The following is a 17,335-nucleotide window of genomic DNA, read 5'->3' on the forward strand; positions in this document are numbered from 1 at the left end:
TATAATAGTAAATAAAAATGATACTACTCTGTTTTGTGACAGGTAGTACATCCTTCTGTGTTGCGGGAAAGAGAGATTTTGTGGTGAAAACAATCCTAGCTTGTACCCACATGAAACATTGACTAACAGACGACATGATTTGCTTCTCAAATCCACCAGAAACTTTACCAGACCAGTAGACCAGTAGGATCCATGCGCCCGCGCTTGTATGGTCTGCCTAAGACGCATAAATCTAATGTGCCATTGCGTCCAATACTCTCGATAGTTGGCTCGTCATATCACAAACTCGCTAGCTGGATTGCACGCTTTCTTTATGGTATCCATTGCATTCGTGACTCGTTCACGTTTGTTGATACGATAAGAAGTTCTAACCTCAATCCTGCTAAACTTTTTATGTGCTCCTACGACATCTCAAGTCTGTTTCCCAACGTCCCAGTTGAAGACACCATACAAATCTGTACCAATGAGTTATACCAGGGGCGGGCAACTTCTCTAGTCGGCGGGCCGGATATAGGAAAATTAAGTACTTAGCGGGCCGGATATAGGAAAATTAAGTACTTAGCGGGCCGGATTGCTGAATCGCCCATTTATCCACATATACAAGGAATACATCGTATTTAATGAATGTATTTTAACGACAGCAATGTCACTTCAAAGCCATTTCTCGCCGATAGTGACGAAGACAATGTGCATTTGAGAATAGCATAGTCATACAGGCGCCGCCATGTCTGCTACTATCTGATCAATCAACACACGGTGCAATCCTTAATTAAGATTTCAAGGCGTTTGATAAGCCCGGTACCCCAGATTTACAAATATTAAATCATTATGGTTGAGTAGGTCACGAGATAACGTCGTTGTTCAACTGTGTGGCCTAGTTAATCTCGATATTGGATTCATGTGGACCTCGTCCTCTACGAAATTTGAAAAGTGGCCCGCGACCCGTTTTGAGTTGGCGACCCCTTGCATAAGCGCAGTCATAGAAAAGCCTAGAAGTGTGACATGCTACAAGTCAGCGGTTACGGAATCAAAAACAAGAAATACCAGTCTGGTGTAAATGACCATTGTAGTCGACAAACACCATGATTGCCACAAACGACATTAGGGTTGAGTACATCGTAAATGCCGATAACGCAAGTCTTCTCACTTCGACGAACTTACGCGTAAGCTCCACTCTCGCACGCCGCGCATACACGTATATAATAACATACCGTCACTAAGATTTGACGTAGTAAGCAAGCAGTGGGGAATCTCGGCAGACTGGGGCCGCGGGCCACATTATCATGTAAGACGGAAAACTGTCCGCGGGCCGGACAAAATCCCTTCGCGGCCGCGGCCCGCGGGCCGTATGTTGCCCGCTCCTGAGTTATGCGATGGTTCTTTGCGATCTCCGCCATTTTCGAGAGACCTGTTCGTCAAACTAATGCGCATGGCAACATGTAACGTGGAATTTAGCTTCAATGAAGTCATATACAAACAGACTGATGGCGTAGCCATGGGATCACCTCTTGGTCCTATACTTGCTAATATTTTCGTAGGTTATCACGAGCAAAATTTATTTTGGAACATTGACAAACTACTGATGTACCATTGGTACATTGATGACACTTTCGTGGTCTTCAACAAAGAATCGGAATGTGATATATTTTTGAGGCATTTAAATCAGTTTCATCTGTCGCTCAAATTTACTATGGAAAAGGAGCATAACAATTCTCTTGCATTCCTTGAAGTCTTCGCAAAAAAGTTCAATAAGAAGTTTCTGACATCAGTCTTTTGGAAAGCCACTTTCACTGGCCAATATATCGCTTGGAATTCATTTTGTCCGACAAAACGCAAAACTAATCTGATACTAACGCTTGTTCACAGGGCTCTAATGATTTGTAGTAATAAGTCGGAACTTGAATCTGAATTAGATTACATACGGAAAATCTTCCAGTCGAATGGATATCCAGATCACATTGTGAAGTCCACCATTGACAAAAAAACTAATTGACTTCAGAGCCGCTAAATTCATTGGACCCAGTAAATGTCCATTGTCCAGTATATTTACATTTACCATGGATTGGTAAAGTTTCTGGAAGATTTGAGAAGCAAATCATGTCGTCTGTTAGTCAATGCTTCATGTGGGTACAACCTAGGATTGTTTACACCACAAAATCTCTCTTTCCTACAACACAGAAGGATGTACTACCTGCCACAAAACAGAGTAGTAGTATTTACAATTATACGTGCCGCTGCGACAGTCGGTATGTGGGTCGTACTTCACTTCGTTTGCAACAAAGAATCAACCAACATGTGTCCAAGCAGATTAGAAAACCTGGCGTCAATGCTATTTCAGACAGTCAATCGCTGACAAGTAACCCTTTCTTGCGAGACTATGACCAGAAAATGGCTTGTAACTCTGAAATACGTCAGCACCTTCTTGCGCATCCAGAGTGTGCAAAATCGTATAACAATAACAGATTTTCAATTCTTGCTCGCGGACGTAGTCTGTTCCATTTAAAGGTTCTCGAATCGACTATAATAAAACTCGAGCAACCGACTCTATTCCCTCTGTGTATTTCATTAGTGTTGCGTATCTGGCTATTTAGGGTTACCATATTGCAGCAACCCAAATTCCGGACACTCTTTAGCGCCCACTAGTGGATTTCAAAATAAGTTATGACGTCACACTAGCAAGCTTTGCTCATAGACCAGAGGTGGTCACGATCCGGTTCAGAAGTATGTGGCTGTGTGTTGTATAACCGGGACCGAAAGCACATGTTTTCAGCCCCCTCCCGCCCAAATAAACAATGATTTTGAGCCCACACTATAGGGTAATCGATGCAACTTCTGGGGGGGGGGGGGTGCTCGCTATATGAATCTGGTTTCTATACACATCTGGTCGTTAAATTGAATGAATTTTGTCAATAATACCATATATTACTATTTAGATATACTATAGCCTACTCTCCACCCACATGATCAGAGTTAGCGGTAGAGCTGGTGGAGGATGACGATCGAGTTCGAAAATACAGGGAGCGTAATTGCACATCGTTAAGTCATGTTCATGTTCATGTCCTACCGATAACATTGTTTATCAGCCTCATACTGGTGCGCACCACGGAGCTTTATGAACACCCCACATCCTGTGGTTTCCAACCTTTTATGGTCGCGACTCCATCTCCAATTTGAAAATGTTCCGTGGCCCAGATTAAAATTTGACGAGCTGATTACTGAAAGAAGTCAGCACCTTCGCCCAGACTTATGGGCTATTTTGGAAGCTGATTACGTTCAACATATTCGCAAACTCCAGAATAAAGGCAAACGACCCTCCGTTTGGAACCACTATCATTGAATAAAGCATTTAAACGGCCTTAACGATCTCTAGGACTATACCGTTCTGCTATAATTGCGATTACAATTAGGCGTATTCCAGTAAATGAAGGTTGTTTTTATTTATATTTTATTGCAGTTTTTGCGAGAGTGGTAGTCTCCATATTAAAATCAATAAATGTGATAGTAAATCGCGCGCAGCGCGAAGAAAAATATCATCCATCAGCATAAATATTCCCAAAAAATATTGTTTTTATGCTGATTTACGAAAAAATTATGAGCCTACGTCAAGCCTTCAAAATTCCGGACATTTGGCATATTTTAGAAATTCCTCCCGGACGCTAGTTTGAACAGTGAAATTCCGGACATGTCCGGGAAATTCCGGACGTATGGCAACCCTAGGCTATATATTATAGCCAATTTGTATTGCACTAATTGCATTTTTGCTTAACGCTCTCGTTTTGTGAATTCTCTTGTTGTTGTTGTTGTTGTTGTTGTTGTTGTTGTTGTTGTTGTTATACCATTCTTACGTCACATACTACCTATTTCATCTTTATATTTCGAACTGCAATCTCCGTATTTACTGACGGTCACTCCCGACGAGGGTCAGTTGAAAAGCTTAGAGTGAATAAATTGCAAATATGAACGTGTTGTTAGTTGCAATATTCAAATTATGTACCACAAGGAACCTATAGATTTTGTGTACCCACAACTTTCAGATTTTCATCGCGCTACGCGCGATTTACTGTACTTAATCGCCTGTTTTTTTTTAAATGGGTAACCTCAGCGCTCCGAGAAAAAAGTACGCATTATTTAAAAGAGATACGCATTTCAGTGCGGGTCGCTACCGCTCAACGACACACCAAGATTTCTGAAGTTCCCGTCAACATGCGACTTCGTGAAGTAGGCTATGTTACCAAATTAACCTTGGGCGAAAATGACTGCCTCATGTTGACCAAAACAATCACTATATATATTGCCAATTGTCCATTGTCTATAGGCGCGGAATAGTCCTGCTTTGCTATCCGAAGTAACCAACTCCTTCAGCTCTGTCAGTAAATCTTATCACGTGGACTGAGAGAGAAGAATAATTAATAACATTATATGTGATTATCAATATTATAGACAAATTACCATCCTGAATTCTTGGCAGCAGTATTTTCTTCAGAATGCCTCCGTATTCGAACTGCACCTGGAAGGATTTTCAAAATATGCAAGATAGCACACGTGCAATATCCGTGATGTCGAGGTTTATCATTATCATCGCGCGTCATTGCGTCTTAACCCTTTGCGACACCACAAAGTCGCACTTGTGTTATGGTGTATAATATGAAAATCTTTTAGCTGCAGTTCGAATACGATGGATTTCTGGAGAAAATGGCTTCAATGGCTTGACTTTAAGTTGAGACCACATCATATTTAGAGCGCAGCAGTTCCCCTTCTTCACTCATAATGTGATTATCTGGTGTTGTGTTGTGAAACGAAATGTGGCTGTAATTTGATTCTATCAAAAAAAAACATGTGGCTTGAATGGATATGGTCACACCGGTCTGCTGTCACACATTGTTGTCCAAGGGACCGCGCAGTGAGTTGTTGTGTTTCCTCGGACTCGTGAAAAATTAGAGAAAACATTGCTGTCGATATCCGTTCTGCCACCATTCAACCGTTTCAAACGTCAAAGCGAGACCGTAAAACCTCACACTACATACCGCGAGCTCATGCGATCGAGACATAACGTGACACAGAAATTACCCGGTAACTTTTACATGATAAACGAGAGAAAGAATACCGCTACTACAACGCAACGTTCGCGCTGGTGCATACCATGTAATGTGCGAGTTACGACTGCTTCGTATCGACAATATTATTAAGTTGATTTTCTAGTCCAATTGCGACGAGAAAGACTATGTCAGGTATAAGTAAATGCATTGTACAAGATTTAGCATTTATTCCATTCCACGTTTTGATTGGTTTCAGCGAAGATAACGTTTGGTAAAAAGGTCGAAGCTGGCGGAGATGCATTTGTCGGAAACAAGCTGGCAGTGAAGATAGATGGGGCGGAGGCCGGGACACCGCCAGTGATTCCAGAGATAAGAGCAGGGCAGCAAGAAGTGTCGAGTAAGAATGGTAAAGTAACTCCGTCCTCCACCATAAGAGGGTTATGTTACTTGATAAATTATTACTGCATGCTGCATCGAAAAGCAGAAAAAGCAACATCGTCACCATCAGTATATACTGCAATTTATGAATCAGTTTCATTCACGGCTTAACAGCGGCTTCGCTTCAGGTTCTGAAATCACGTTCGAAGACGAGTTAAAAGCAAAGAACGACATGTTCATTGGGACCGACAATGCAGTGAAGGTGTCTTACCAAGAGAATTCTGAAAATCACGATCGGGATTCCCCGTCACGAACTGAGGGAACCATTCGTGAAGCCAGGAATGGAACGGAAGTAATATTATGTCACGGGTGAATAGATTATAGAATCGAGAAATAACCAATACTTTCCTACGTTTCAGACTAGCCGACAAGCAAGCAGAACGTTTGAATCTGAAGAGCCCTGACATTAGGGGCCACGTAAATGATTACCGAAGAGTTTCAACCTTTTGGATTGAGCGCGCGCAAAGTAGAGTTCGAGTCCGATTTTGTATTGTACACTAAAACATTGAATTCTTTGTATGTAAGTTATTCGTGTACATTGTGCGATACACGCATAGTATGATAGGTATTTGTTGTTAACTGCAGATTATATTCCATAACCTGCAACCTAATTTGCCGCATGGACACCACCACTATACTCACCAACCTTCCACTGCTGACAACGCGATTCATTATGAGTAAATGTCCTCTGACCCCTTTGAATAAGTTATCGCCACGATGTAATGAGCAGTGCACTGTATAACGTTAATGCCAGTCGACGCAGTAGGCCTATAGAGTCTTATATATTTCTGTATAGTGTATTCCCGTACCCGTCGAATATGTTTGGAGGTGTGTTGTTGAAAATGTTACAGTGAAGATGTATCGATACGAATGTACGTTAATGTCATTCAATGTAACAAAGAGTCATTAGACGTATATAGACTTAAATATTGAAATGTTAAAATTACTAGTACACGATTCCAATTCTGACGTTGATATTGCCAATTATATAGTGTATTGTCTTGTCGTTCCAGTCGAATGTGTGTTGTGACATTATTCAGTAAATACCCATATTGTTCAAGCGCGTATATATTGAAGAATAGAGAAAAAGAGTTATTGTTGCCAAAGAAATAGATTACTCCGTACAGGAGAGAATAAAACTGCCCAGATCCACGTTGCCACCGCACAGCACGACCGCAGCGTACTTTATGTCGTGGCGAGATCTAAATTTCGGCGACAGGGCCGCGGCCACGGCTACAGCAGACGTCGGCTCGACCACCAATTTCAACCTTTTCCAAACCTCCAAGGTCGCGGCTTTGATCTCATGCTCTGACACCGTGACCACGTCGTCCACGTTATCTCGGATGATATCCCATGTCAAGGAACCGATATTCACCCTAGCTCCGTCGGCCACTGTGTCCGGGTACTCTTTCAAAAGAGTAAGCTCCCCTGTCTGCTTGGACATCTCACAATCATTCGCGGTTTGCGGTTCGGCGGCAATTACCTTTACCTGGGGATTAATTGACTTCGCAGCCAACGCGATGCCGGAAATCAAGCCTCCGCCTCCTACCGGAGCAATTATGGTGTCGATGTCGCTGTCTTCTTCTAGTATTTCCAAACCAATCGTTCCTTGACCGGCGATAACCTCAGCGTTTTGACTTGGGTGTACAAAACACTGTCCGGGTGGTCCTTCATTACTTTCTCTCCTATTTCGGCGCGGCCTTCTTGCGTGTCGGGGCAGAATACAACCGATGCTCCGTATTCCCTCACGGCTTCTATCTTGCAACACGATGAAGATTCCGGCATCACCACGAAGCACGGTATACTAACAAGTTGCGCCGCTTTCGCCAGAGCTTGCCCGTGGTTCCCGCTGCTGTGAGTAACCAGACAACTTGGGTGACTTGATGGTTGATCCTTGAGATTTAGAACAGCATTCACGGCCCCGCGGATTTTGAAAGATCCGGTCGATTGCAGGTTTTCGGCTTTGAAAACTATTCTCTGGCCGAATTTTTTCGTGAACATAGAGCTCGTGACGATCGGGGTGTTTCTAATGTAGGGTTTGATGGCACTTGCAGCGCGTCTTATGTCATCTAAATTACAACAATACGTAGACCTGTTCGCTCTTCTACTAAAAACCCTACTGCCTACATTTAGGCTCTTACATAAAATTTCACGGCGTACAACGAACATTTTCAGTCCTACCCTACTGGATATACGCTCAATTTACAAATATTGTTGAAAACTGGCGTTTCTGCGATGAATTATGACGGCATAAACGACGCGCCGAATCTTACAAGATTACATTTTTCGCAGGAGTGCGGAAGTTTTTGGATTGGGTTCTCAAGTTAACCGCCCGCTATCTATTTAAGAAAAGAAGTCATAGGTGATATCTTCTCGCTTAAAGGTCTGTTATCCAAGGGATTAACCCGACAGTTTGCGAAGCAGATATATATTGGGTGGTCTGGTGACAGTCCTAATTAGGGTCTCTCGGTACCAAATTGCTCCTGGCATCAGACGATTCTCTAAGCATTCCAACAATACTGGGTGCAACTATTGGGTATCTGTGGGTCGAACACTAATCCCGGATATAACACAATCTGACCAGTAAGTTGATGTGGTTGTAGGAAAAAGGATGGAGACCTCACTCCAGTTATATCGTCATGATAGAGTGACATCATTTGAATGGCATCAAGTGTATTCAGGTTAATGACTACTACTTCAGCAATATATTATATAGTAGCTCGTGTAAACTGGGGACGGAGACTCAGAGGAATCTAATTGTGTTTTATTAGCATTATGACTCCGTATGTTAAGGTTCATTTTCATGCTAACCAGAACCTTTTAGAGGGGTTCGTATAATCATCAGCCTACAGTTGTTGTTTTTTAAGTACCTACACTAAACACCGTATGATTACCATGATTGAGAGCACGCCGTCCATGCCATGTTGCAGCGTCCAGAATGGGCCATTGTAATTTGGAACCACGGGAACAATTGTCACCCCGATACTTAAGTTAAGTCACAGATGTACATATACACTGTATATGACCCGACAACTGTATATTATACAGTGTACACTGTACACTGTACTGCACAGTGTAGGCTACATGGTGTACATCAGGGGTTCTCAACTTCCCTCGCATAACGGGCCGCATTTTCACTCCAAAAGACGCTGCGGGCCGCAGAACATTATCACCATGTATTTGTGGGCTATTAAAATTAAGCTACCGAGCGAGATAGTGTAATGGTTATGCGTCCGGCTTCTCGAGCGGTAGGTCGTGGGTTCGATCCCCGGCCGGGTCGAACATGGAGGAGAAAAAATAACGGGGGCGCAGACTAGATGACCTCATGGGGCCGTATCGCAACTCCGTCGTCAAAGCATCTCGATGGTGCAGGCGGAAAAGAATATCATCTCTCTCTCTCTCTCTCTCTCTCTCTACTGTAGCCTATTTACCAGTCTTATACGGGCATTTAGTAAATTTTTATGCATTCTAAAGCATTATTGGAGAGCGTTCGTAAGTTTGCAGTTGCCGTTTTTTGTCGGAATATCTATCTTCAAGTGGCGCAAGTAAATAACCCCTTCATGGGGCGTGCATTCCATTCGTTGCCATGCCGGTATATGCACCCTTCAAACCCTTCCACCAGAGAACCGAACTCTCTGTTTCAATGCGAGAGCGAGCAAGTATAAAATTACGGTGGACTTCTTCGTTAAAAAGGTCATTATCACTTTGAGCTCTCATGAGAAGAAGTCAGACGTTCAGGGTCATTTCTGAGCAAAGCAATCAACTCTTCTCCTTTCCTTCCATGGCTGGAGCCCTACACCAAAAGTAGCAGAAGTCAGCTTTGTCAAATTGATGTTTTTCACTGTTCATCTACCCACGTTTGCCCCGTCAGCATTTCCTCTGTAAATATGTCGACTCTGATCAGACTTGGACAACTAGAAAATTTTCAGCTTTTCTGAATTAGATTAGAATTAGAATTAGGGCTCCACAGTTTTTTTCAAACTAGATTAGAATTAGAATTAGAGCTGCACAGTTTTTCCAAATTAGATTAGAATTATAATTAGAGCTACACAGCTTTTTTCAAATTAGATTAGAATTAGAATTAGAGCTACTAAGGTTTTTTCAGATTAGATTAGAATTAGAATTAGAGCCACTTAGTTCGCAAAAACTTGGAAATTGAATGAAATTGTATATGGGAAATGAATACAGCAAAATGCAGTTCACATCAAATCACAGTGCGTGGTGCAAAAGGCCGTGAGGCGATAAGCGCCACATATTTTTGTTTAATAAACAACAGCAACAACAACAGTGCATTCCCATAAACATGAGAATGGTTAACTTCTGTTCACCAAGCTTGGCTCGATTTTTACTGTACTTTAATAAAATATTACTTCATTTATGGTCCGTGGGCATCGCCCATGTTAGTCAGAATGGCGATGTACTAACGTAAAGTTTTAGTAACTAGAATGTTGTTCGCAGACTACAAGCTACTCTAGCATCAGGCTATAATTGTCATAATATCTACTATGACTGCACGGTGTAAGTAAGGCGATGGCGGCTTGGCACTGGATTTCCCTGCGCAAGAGGGATATTCTTTTTAACTCACTGCAATAGTGCAATATGCCTCGGACAAAGAGGCATTTTCAGGAAAACAATAATTAGATTAGAACTAGAATTAGAGAATACGGACATTTCACAAATTAGATTAGAATTAGAATTAGAGCATAAGAACATTTCACAATTTAGATTAGAATTAGAATTAGAGCATGGAAGCATTTCACAAATTAGATTAGAATTAGATTACTGGCATTTCGCTCTAATTTAGTGAAATTAGACAACTAGAATTATCTAGTTGTCCAAGTCTGACTCTGATAAAACGCACCTGGACAATTAGCTAAGCGATGTGTGTACATGTACACTGTGTGCAGTCGATGGATTCGTCCAATGCTAGGCTAAAGTAGTCTGTACGTGGTAACGTGTTTCAGAACATGCGATAAAAGATCGACTGAGATAGCTGTTACTCTTCTGGTGACTGTTGAATCAGACATCTGCAGCTTCGAAATTGGTCAGGTGATGTTGGACTTGGTGCTGAGTTCCGGAAACAGCGAATATTCGCACAGTACGTTTATTGAAGTCACACCTTCTTTAGAAGATTCTTGGGTTTAGCGACATTCCAAGCAATTTTGAACAATGCGTCTGTCACGTCGTCGGCAATTTTTCGAATGCCTCGAAATATGGATTGCTGCGCTTGAAACCAAGCTAGCAACGTTTTCTCTAAAATCAGGCGATATGTATAACTCCAGATGAAACTATCGTGCTATCATTTCAAGCTCCTAGGCTTTCTTACAACAACTGTTCTTCGACAAATGTGCCACATCGGTCTTCCATAACAATACTGTGCCAGTAGTAATTGCGTTCATATTGAAAGATGTCACGGGCCGCAAAAGAATTGTCTGCGGGCCACGGGTTGAGAACCCCTGGTGTGCATTGTACAATAAAGGGCTGTTCCTTCAGATTTCACTGGCTACTTGATAAAATTGTTTGGTTGGTTAAAAAAACGCTGCACATCAACTTTGGCTCAATTCCAACCAGTAGAAGCGAAATTCTTGCTGTAGAAAGTTTTGAATTTATCATTAAAAAATAAGATTCCAAATTTTTCTGTCAACCCCATAAACTTGTTAGGCTGTCAGCAGAGATGATGCACACCAGATTTGGCACAATTCCAACCACTAGAAGCGAAGTAATTGCAGTTGAAAAAATTGGATTTGAATAAAATAGTATTTGCGGTGACTAATTCTTTAATTATTTATTATAAAATCATGGAATTAGAATTTTTTTTACTGCAATAGCTTCGCTTCTAGTGGTTGGAATTGAGCCAAATTTGGAATGCATCATCTCTACTGGCAGCCTACCAATTTTATGGGGTCGACAGAAAAATTTTGAAATTTTATTTTCATTTTTTTAATGATAAATTCAAAACTTTCTAATGCAAGAATTTCGCTTCTACTAGTTGAAATTGAACCAAAGTTGGTGTGCTGCGTTTTTTTTACCATCCTAACAATTTTATCAAGGAGCCAGTGAAATCTGAAGGAAAAGTTTTTTACATGAACATCTGTGACCCAAGTATAGCGATGACAATTTTTCCCACCAAGTGTACGTTGACAAGAGCTTCCTTATCGTCGTACAATTGGTGAATGCTGGAGAACTGGACAATTGATGATGTGCTTCTCAATAGGACTGGCAACAGAATACGAATACTCGACTCAGCCGCTATAGCAAGGGTCGGGAACCTATGTCTCACGAGCCATATATGTCTCTTTTGATGATATGATATGTCTCTTTGATAAATTATAAAATTGCCGCTTAATTCGCATCTTTCAATTTGCTGAATTTATTTTGTCAATTTTCATAACGGCCAGAATCATTATGCTTGTGCACTCTGTACAGGCCGAGTCAAGTCTTTGCAGGGTGAAAAACTGGCATATCCTGGTGGTTTTATGGGGTCGGATGGTCGGATTTCCCTTTTTCAAAATCTCAAAATGTATGTCAATTATTGCCGGTAGATAATTGCTCATTTACCAATCATATACAACAGATATTTTTCTACAAAAGTGGAAACACTTTCATTTTTTCGGGATATTCACTGGACAAATGTAATCTGTCGAGCTCGATACAAAATTTTTTATGTTGCAAAATCAAAGTTGATATCGCGCAGGCAACCGTACAATGCCATACTTCGATGTATCAAGCAACGCACGCCTCTATAAATCTAGTTTGACTCGATACATTGAGCAATGCAGTTTTCAAATTCATATTGTCTTGCTGCTCATGCGCGAGAAATGAAGTCCCTTGGAAATGATTGAAATTGACATTCCTAATTACAAATTCAACTTAAACATAGTCATCAAAATCTCGATTGTTAGGTATAGCTTTCTCGCAACGGCGTTGAAATGTAGGGTTGTAGCGCAACGTTATGTTACCGCCGAAGAAGTTGAGGATCGAGTGGTAAAGTTAACCAAATGATATCAGTTAACAGTGCTACCCGCCGCTAAAGTTTTATCCCGGCGTGCTGCACGGATTCCTTGGAAAATTGCGTTACAGAAGAAATATGCAGATAATTCGCACGTTTTCTGTTGTCTATGGTTGTTCGTTTTGCTTTAATATGCACCATATAGGCTCCGATTTACGAGGTTACGAGATGGCGCAGCCACCTCGTGACCAACTTGCTCAAACGCCCAAGTGATTTGTGACCAGTAATTAGTAATCGGGCGAATCGATGCGACTTCGTTAGAGACGTCTTCGATTTCGATACGCCCGTGTGCCAGACGCGTAGCCACGGGGTTTCGGGGGTAGAACTTCCTTATTTGAAACGCGAAACCCCGTCATTTTAAAATTATCATTCAAAATCTTAGTTATCTTACTATATCCTAACCCCAACCTTGACCCTAACCCACGCTAATATCTCCCTCCCCCATCCCTAATATCCCCGACCCTAATCTTAGGATATCTTAACCCTAACCTACCCTGCCCTAATATCCCTCTTCCCCATCCCTAATATCTCCCGACCCTAATCTTAGGATATCCTAACCCTAACCCACCCTAATTTCCCCTCTCCCATCCCTAATATCCGTCTACCTCACCCCAAGGCGAAAAACAATTCATTTTGACGTTTATAAATTCTTTTGTTATTGTTCATGGGACGCATTTATTGGTGTCATGGGGATCATTTTTTCGATGTGTGGGGAATAACGAAGAAGTGCTAACATTTCAAACGTCCGACATGTCCAGTGTCCACCACAACCAATTCAACATTTATATAAATTAAATATTCAATAATTAATACAATTTCCAACGTTCATAGTATCTTTTATTAACAAAGTCACCATGGGCCGAGTTCATCGAAGGCCGAATTCACCATGGGCCGAATTCGCCATGGGCCGAGTTCACTGGTCACCCTAAATCTAATACTCAGATGCAATTCAATAATCGTGTTATCAGTGTTCCGCTCGCTGATTTGCGAGAAACGTGTTGTCAATTAGCGAGAAGAGTCTGTGATGATCACTCCCGCTGAGATGGTCGCGAAATTAGGTCATTCATTCCCGTGCGCGTGGCAATCGTCACTAGCCTGATTTATCGCGTCTCGAACAAGCCTGGAGACCAGGCTTGAACAATCGCATCTGCAATAGGCCCAGTACACACTGCCTGCGCAATCGCAGCTGCATTGGCACCTTCGGCCTGGTATGCACGATATCATCGCTGGCCTACACAATAGCATCTGCAATAAGCCAGGTGTGAAAGATATCATTGCTGGCCTAACTATCGCGTCTCGGGCATAACATGCTTTGGCTCCTATCTCTCGCTGGTTTGGAGACAATGCGGTCGAGTTTACGCTAATTGGTGATTGTTTTATGTCATATTGATAAAAAGCGACATCGCGAAACTGATTAACATCGAATCGCTGCAAACAGACTTTGACGTGCGTAATTGATTCCTGCTAATACTCGAACGTAACGATCAGGCGATGTGCATCATGGCTCGAGTTCTGAAAGACGACAAAGGTTTGAAATCGGTGCCATCAAGTCCGGACATTTTGATTTGCGAAAACTGTCGCCGAGACTGCGTAATACGCGCGTGTGTTTAATTGTTCACCAGAGATCAGGGACTCGCTAATTGACAGCACTCCCGGACTCTTTCGCAAGCTCATCATACGCTTAAAATCGTCAATACGAAGATATTATATGATCACCGTTTACATATGTACTTGACCCGAATTGAATTTATGTTCTATTGGTAAATTTGATTTTTCCACTGGCTACGTACCTAGTGTGTGGTGAGAAGCACCATCCTAGATATCCTCTCCCGACCAGGCGCCCAAATAGACGTTCTGCTTATCTGAAATCTAAATTATTTACTCCGATATTCGTTTACAAAACCATTCATGAGCTAGCTAGCGTCGGGATAGTCTTGGTAATAGGAGCGCGAAATTGGAGGGTGTGTTGGTGTGTGCCTGCAAATTGGAATTCATTTCTGCGCAGATTCGTTTTTCTAACAAGACTTTGCCAATGACATTAATCGGGAAATGCAGCAATACAGCTTGAACACCGATATAATGAGAAAACAATTGTCGCGACGAAAGCTACTCAATACGGTGTCAGACTCAAAACCCATTCGTGGCGATACTGATTAGAATACACGCTTTCTCATTTGCCATCATTCCATCATCCATATTTCTTGTTAGCTACATGATACACTCTTACTCCAAAATTATCGCACAAAGTAATTTTTCAGTGTTCCTTTCATTATTAACGTGCAGTAGGCCATGCCATGCCATTGTCAAATATTGATAAAACACAAGATTCTGGGTGGCACAAATTTTGATTATTTTCGATTCGCTTGAACAGGGAACCTTCTACATTCCGATAAACTTGATTGTTGGATGTACTCGTATCGAGAACAACAATATGGAATATTAAACTATTAGGCATTAGGTAGACAGTGGATTTCTGTTGATAATATCGCGGCATGCGCCCGGAAGTGGAATTAATTCTGGCGCAGGGGTGGCCAACCTGTGGCCGTAGAAGGAAATTTGTGCGGCCGTCAACACGTAATTCAATTAGTGTGTGTTGGCGGCCGTCGACATGCAAATTGAATTTACGAATTGACCGATGCACTCCCGAAATGCTTCGCGAACGTTGATCGGAAAATGCACCAATGCCGCCCAAATCGCTGTTTTAATCAGCAAAATGTCGCGATGCGAGTTGGTCAACGGAAGCAGGAAACCCCAAGAGACAATTACTGATTGGCTGCGCGATTTCGCGTTTGTAATCATCATTATTGTCTGCTTGTAATATTCGAGAGTTGTCGTGTGTTACTTGCAAGGCCAGTGCGTAGTGTATTTCGTTACTCACACGGCGCATTGCGCGTGAATGACATTGATGAGACTGCAGATTCACAGTGATGTAAATTCTGATTTTTGTTCTATACATTCCGTCGAACGGGCTGGTAGCGCAGACCGCAGTTACACTTTCGAATGATTGTACCGTTTTAAGATTCCATTTAATAACTCGACTGCATGGTTTGATATTGACGAGTGCAGGGCCGATATTAAAACGTCACGCGAATGGGTTAATTCTGCACGTACCCCAGCGGCATGTAGTAAAGTGCGTTGTCGTGTGACGATGACGTCATCGATATGGAACAATTATGACGTCACAAGACTTCGCAACCTCGTGAAAAAATAAAAGTCGGCGCCTATGATATGCACGTCTTAATTACCCCAAGTTGCAAAAATATCACATGGCTCTGACGCAGAGGTTGGCAACACACGGCCCGCGGGTCGGATCCGGTGCGATTTTGAGTTACATGACATTGTGGCCCGCGGGTCTACGTGCATTTGCAGGCAAACATTTTCACCATGAACATCTAACTGACCTTCACGTGAATTCTTTCATGTGGGTATCTATGACATGCAGCCAGAGTTCAAAGAACTTGTTGACAACTTTGATCGACCACATATATCTCATTGATATCCATCTATTGAAGTACACCACGTTAATAAATTCAATAAATACTGTCTTTCATCTCTATTCTCTAAACTCAAAGGTTACGTACGATTAATTCCTTGTGTAGGCACTCGATTTATGTATCTATTCAGGAAACCGGCCCGCCAAGTATTCTTAATTTTATCATATCCTGCCCGCCGACTGGAGAGGTGTAGCTTGGAAAAGGTTCCCGAACCATGTAGCGAGGGTATAATGCGTCAAATGCCCAACTGTCGTTTTCAGTTGTGTCGGATGCTCAAATGAAACGCAACCGGCTTGATTAGTGCAGTCGTTATAACATCACCAGTGTTACGCGGAAAATATGACGAATACATGTAGTCAACTTTGATTTCGTGCCTCAATGACGTCGTGGATATTCGATGGTAGGGTCAATGTGGCACTATTGTCGAAAAAAGTTCCCGACCCCTGCGCTATAGTATACTCGACTTGGAATCACATCAGTGAAGTATCGGTTACTCGATGTTGTCCAGCCCAATCACAACCAATGATGTCAAATTCGTCTGGTCTAATTGATGTGCGAGACAGAGGAGACCGATCACATCATTTTTATGCTTGTGAAATTTATCAGGCCCATTTGATAAATTGATGTTTCAAATACAGACCCAGACCGAGAATCTGTTCTCAGTTTTCTTTTCAGAATGACTTGCCTTTACATGTACTGTAAAAGATAGCGTTTTAGGCCCATATGTCAAAATTAACAGAGAAGTAGTAGTTTTGACAAATGTCTCTTACACGTTATTAGGCTGCGATTAAAAATGCCGGATCACGTTTCGACGTATCAATGTCGCCAAATAGTCCGTACCGACACTACGCCTCAATATAGCCCATTTTTATGCTGCTTGTGTATTCGCATAACCGGCCCGCATGTTTCATTTTGACACGTTTTCTTTGCTACTTTTCGGAGGCCACGGTTTGTCTTTGATTGATAGACATTACGAAGTCGTTTCGACTTCTTGCCTTTTTTTCATTGTATGGCAATAGTGTGGTGTTAGGAATTAATAAATGTAGTACGAAATGAAGTAATAGTGTTAATTTGTCAGTGATTTCACCGCTTTATTATGTATGTACTATGTATTAATGGTCACCACAAGTGTATACAACACAGTGGGGATTATCGCCTTTTATGCCTTGTATTCCAGGATACGAATTTCATGATGTTTATGGGTATTTGCTTTTTATTTTCGCGTGTATATCTTTCAGTCTCTCTCGCAGTTATTCTACAGTCGCTCTCACCCCATGTATCGCCACTCCCCATCGTGGTCGTTGCTGAGACTTGTACCTTGGCTCACTTTACGTCTGCGAGTATCAATGCACTGCAGT

At 41.9% G+C, this 17,335-nt stretch overlaps 1 protein-coding gene and 1 pseudogene across 2 annotated transcripts; one reads left to right on the forward strand and one right to left on the reverse strand.

The window, feature by feature from the left end:
* Nucleotides 1-5,044: 5,044 nt before the first annotated feature.
* LOC145454326 (uncharacterized) lies at nt 5,045-6,534 on the forward strand. Of its 2 annotated transcripts, none has more exons than XM_080332316.1 (4): nt 5,045-5,228; nt 5,293-5,442; nt 5,603-5,766; nt 5,834-6,534. In XM_080332316.1, exons 1-4 carry the CDS (start codon nt 5,222-5,224, stop codon nt 5,876-5,878), a joined length of 366 nt encoding a protein of 121 aa, XP_080188442.1. In that variant the 5' UTR covers nt 5,045-5,221; the 3' UTR covers nt 5,879-6,534. The 2 variants fall into 2 exon arrangements, with proteins under 2 accessions (XP_080188442.1, XP_080188443.1); XM_080332317.1 differs by having other exon boundaries at nt 5,046-5,228; nt 5,293-5,433.
* On the reverse strand, nt 6,527-7,681 carry LOC145454325 (serine racemase pseudogene; annotated as a pseudogene).
* Nucleotides 7,682-17,335: the final 9,654 nt, after the last annotated feature.

This window comes from Botryllus schlosseri, chromosome 13 (genome assembly GCF_051294905.1).
Source record: "Botryllus schlosseri isolate E-star chromosome 13, Bs_hap1, whole genome shotgun sequence".
Taxonomy (NCBI): domain Eukaryota; kingdom Metazoa; phylum Chordata; class Ascidiacea; order Stolidobranchia; family Styelidae; genus Botryllus; species Botryllus schlosseri.

What these genes read in the sequence shown, in the direction of transcription:
- LOC145454326 (XM_080332316.1), top strand. An exon ending in AGAAGTGTCGAGTAAGAATG is followed by an intron (nt 5,443 to 5,602) that starts GTAAAGTAACTC and finishes GCTTCGCTTCAG; the next exon opens with GTTCTGAAATCACGTTCGAA. An exon ending in AAGCCAGGAATGGAACGGAA is followed by an intron (nt 5,767 to 5,833) that starts GTAATATTATGT and finishes CCTACGTTTCAG; the next exon opens with ACTAGCCGACAAGCAAGCAG.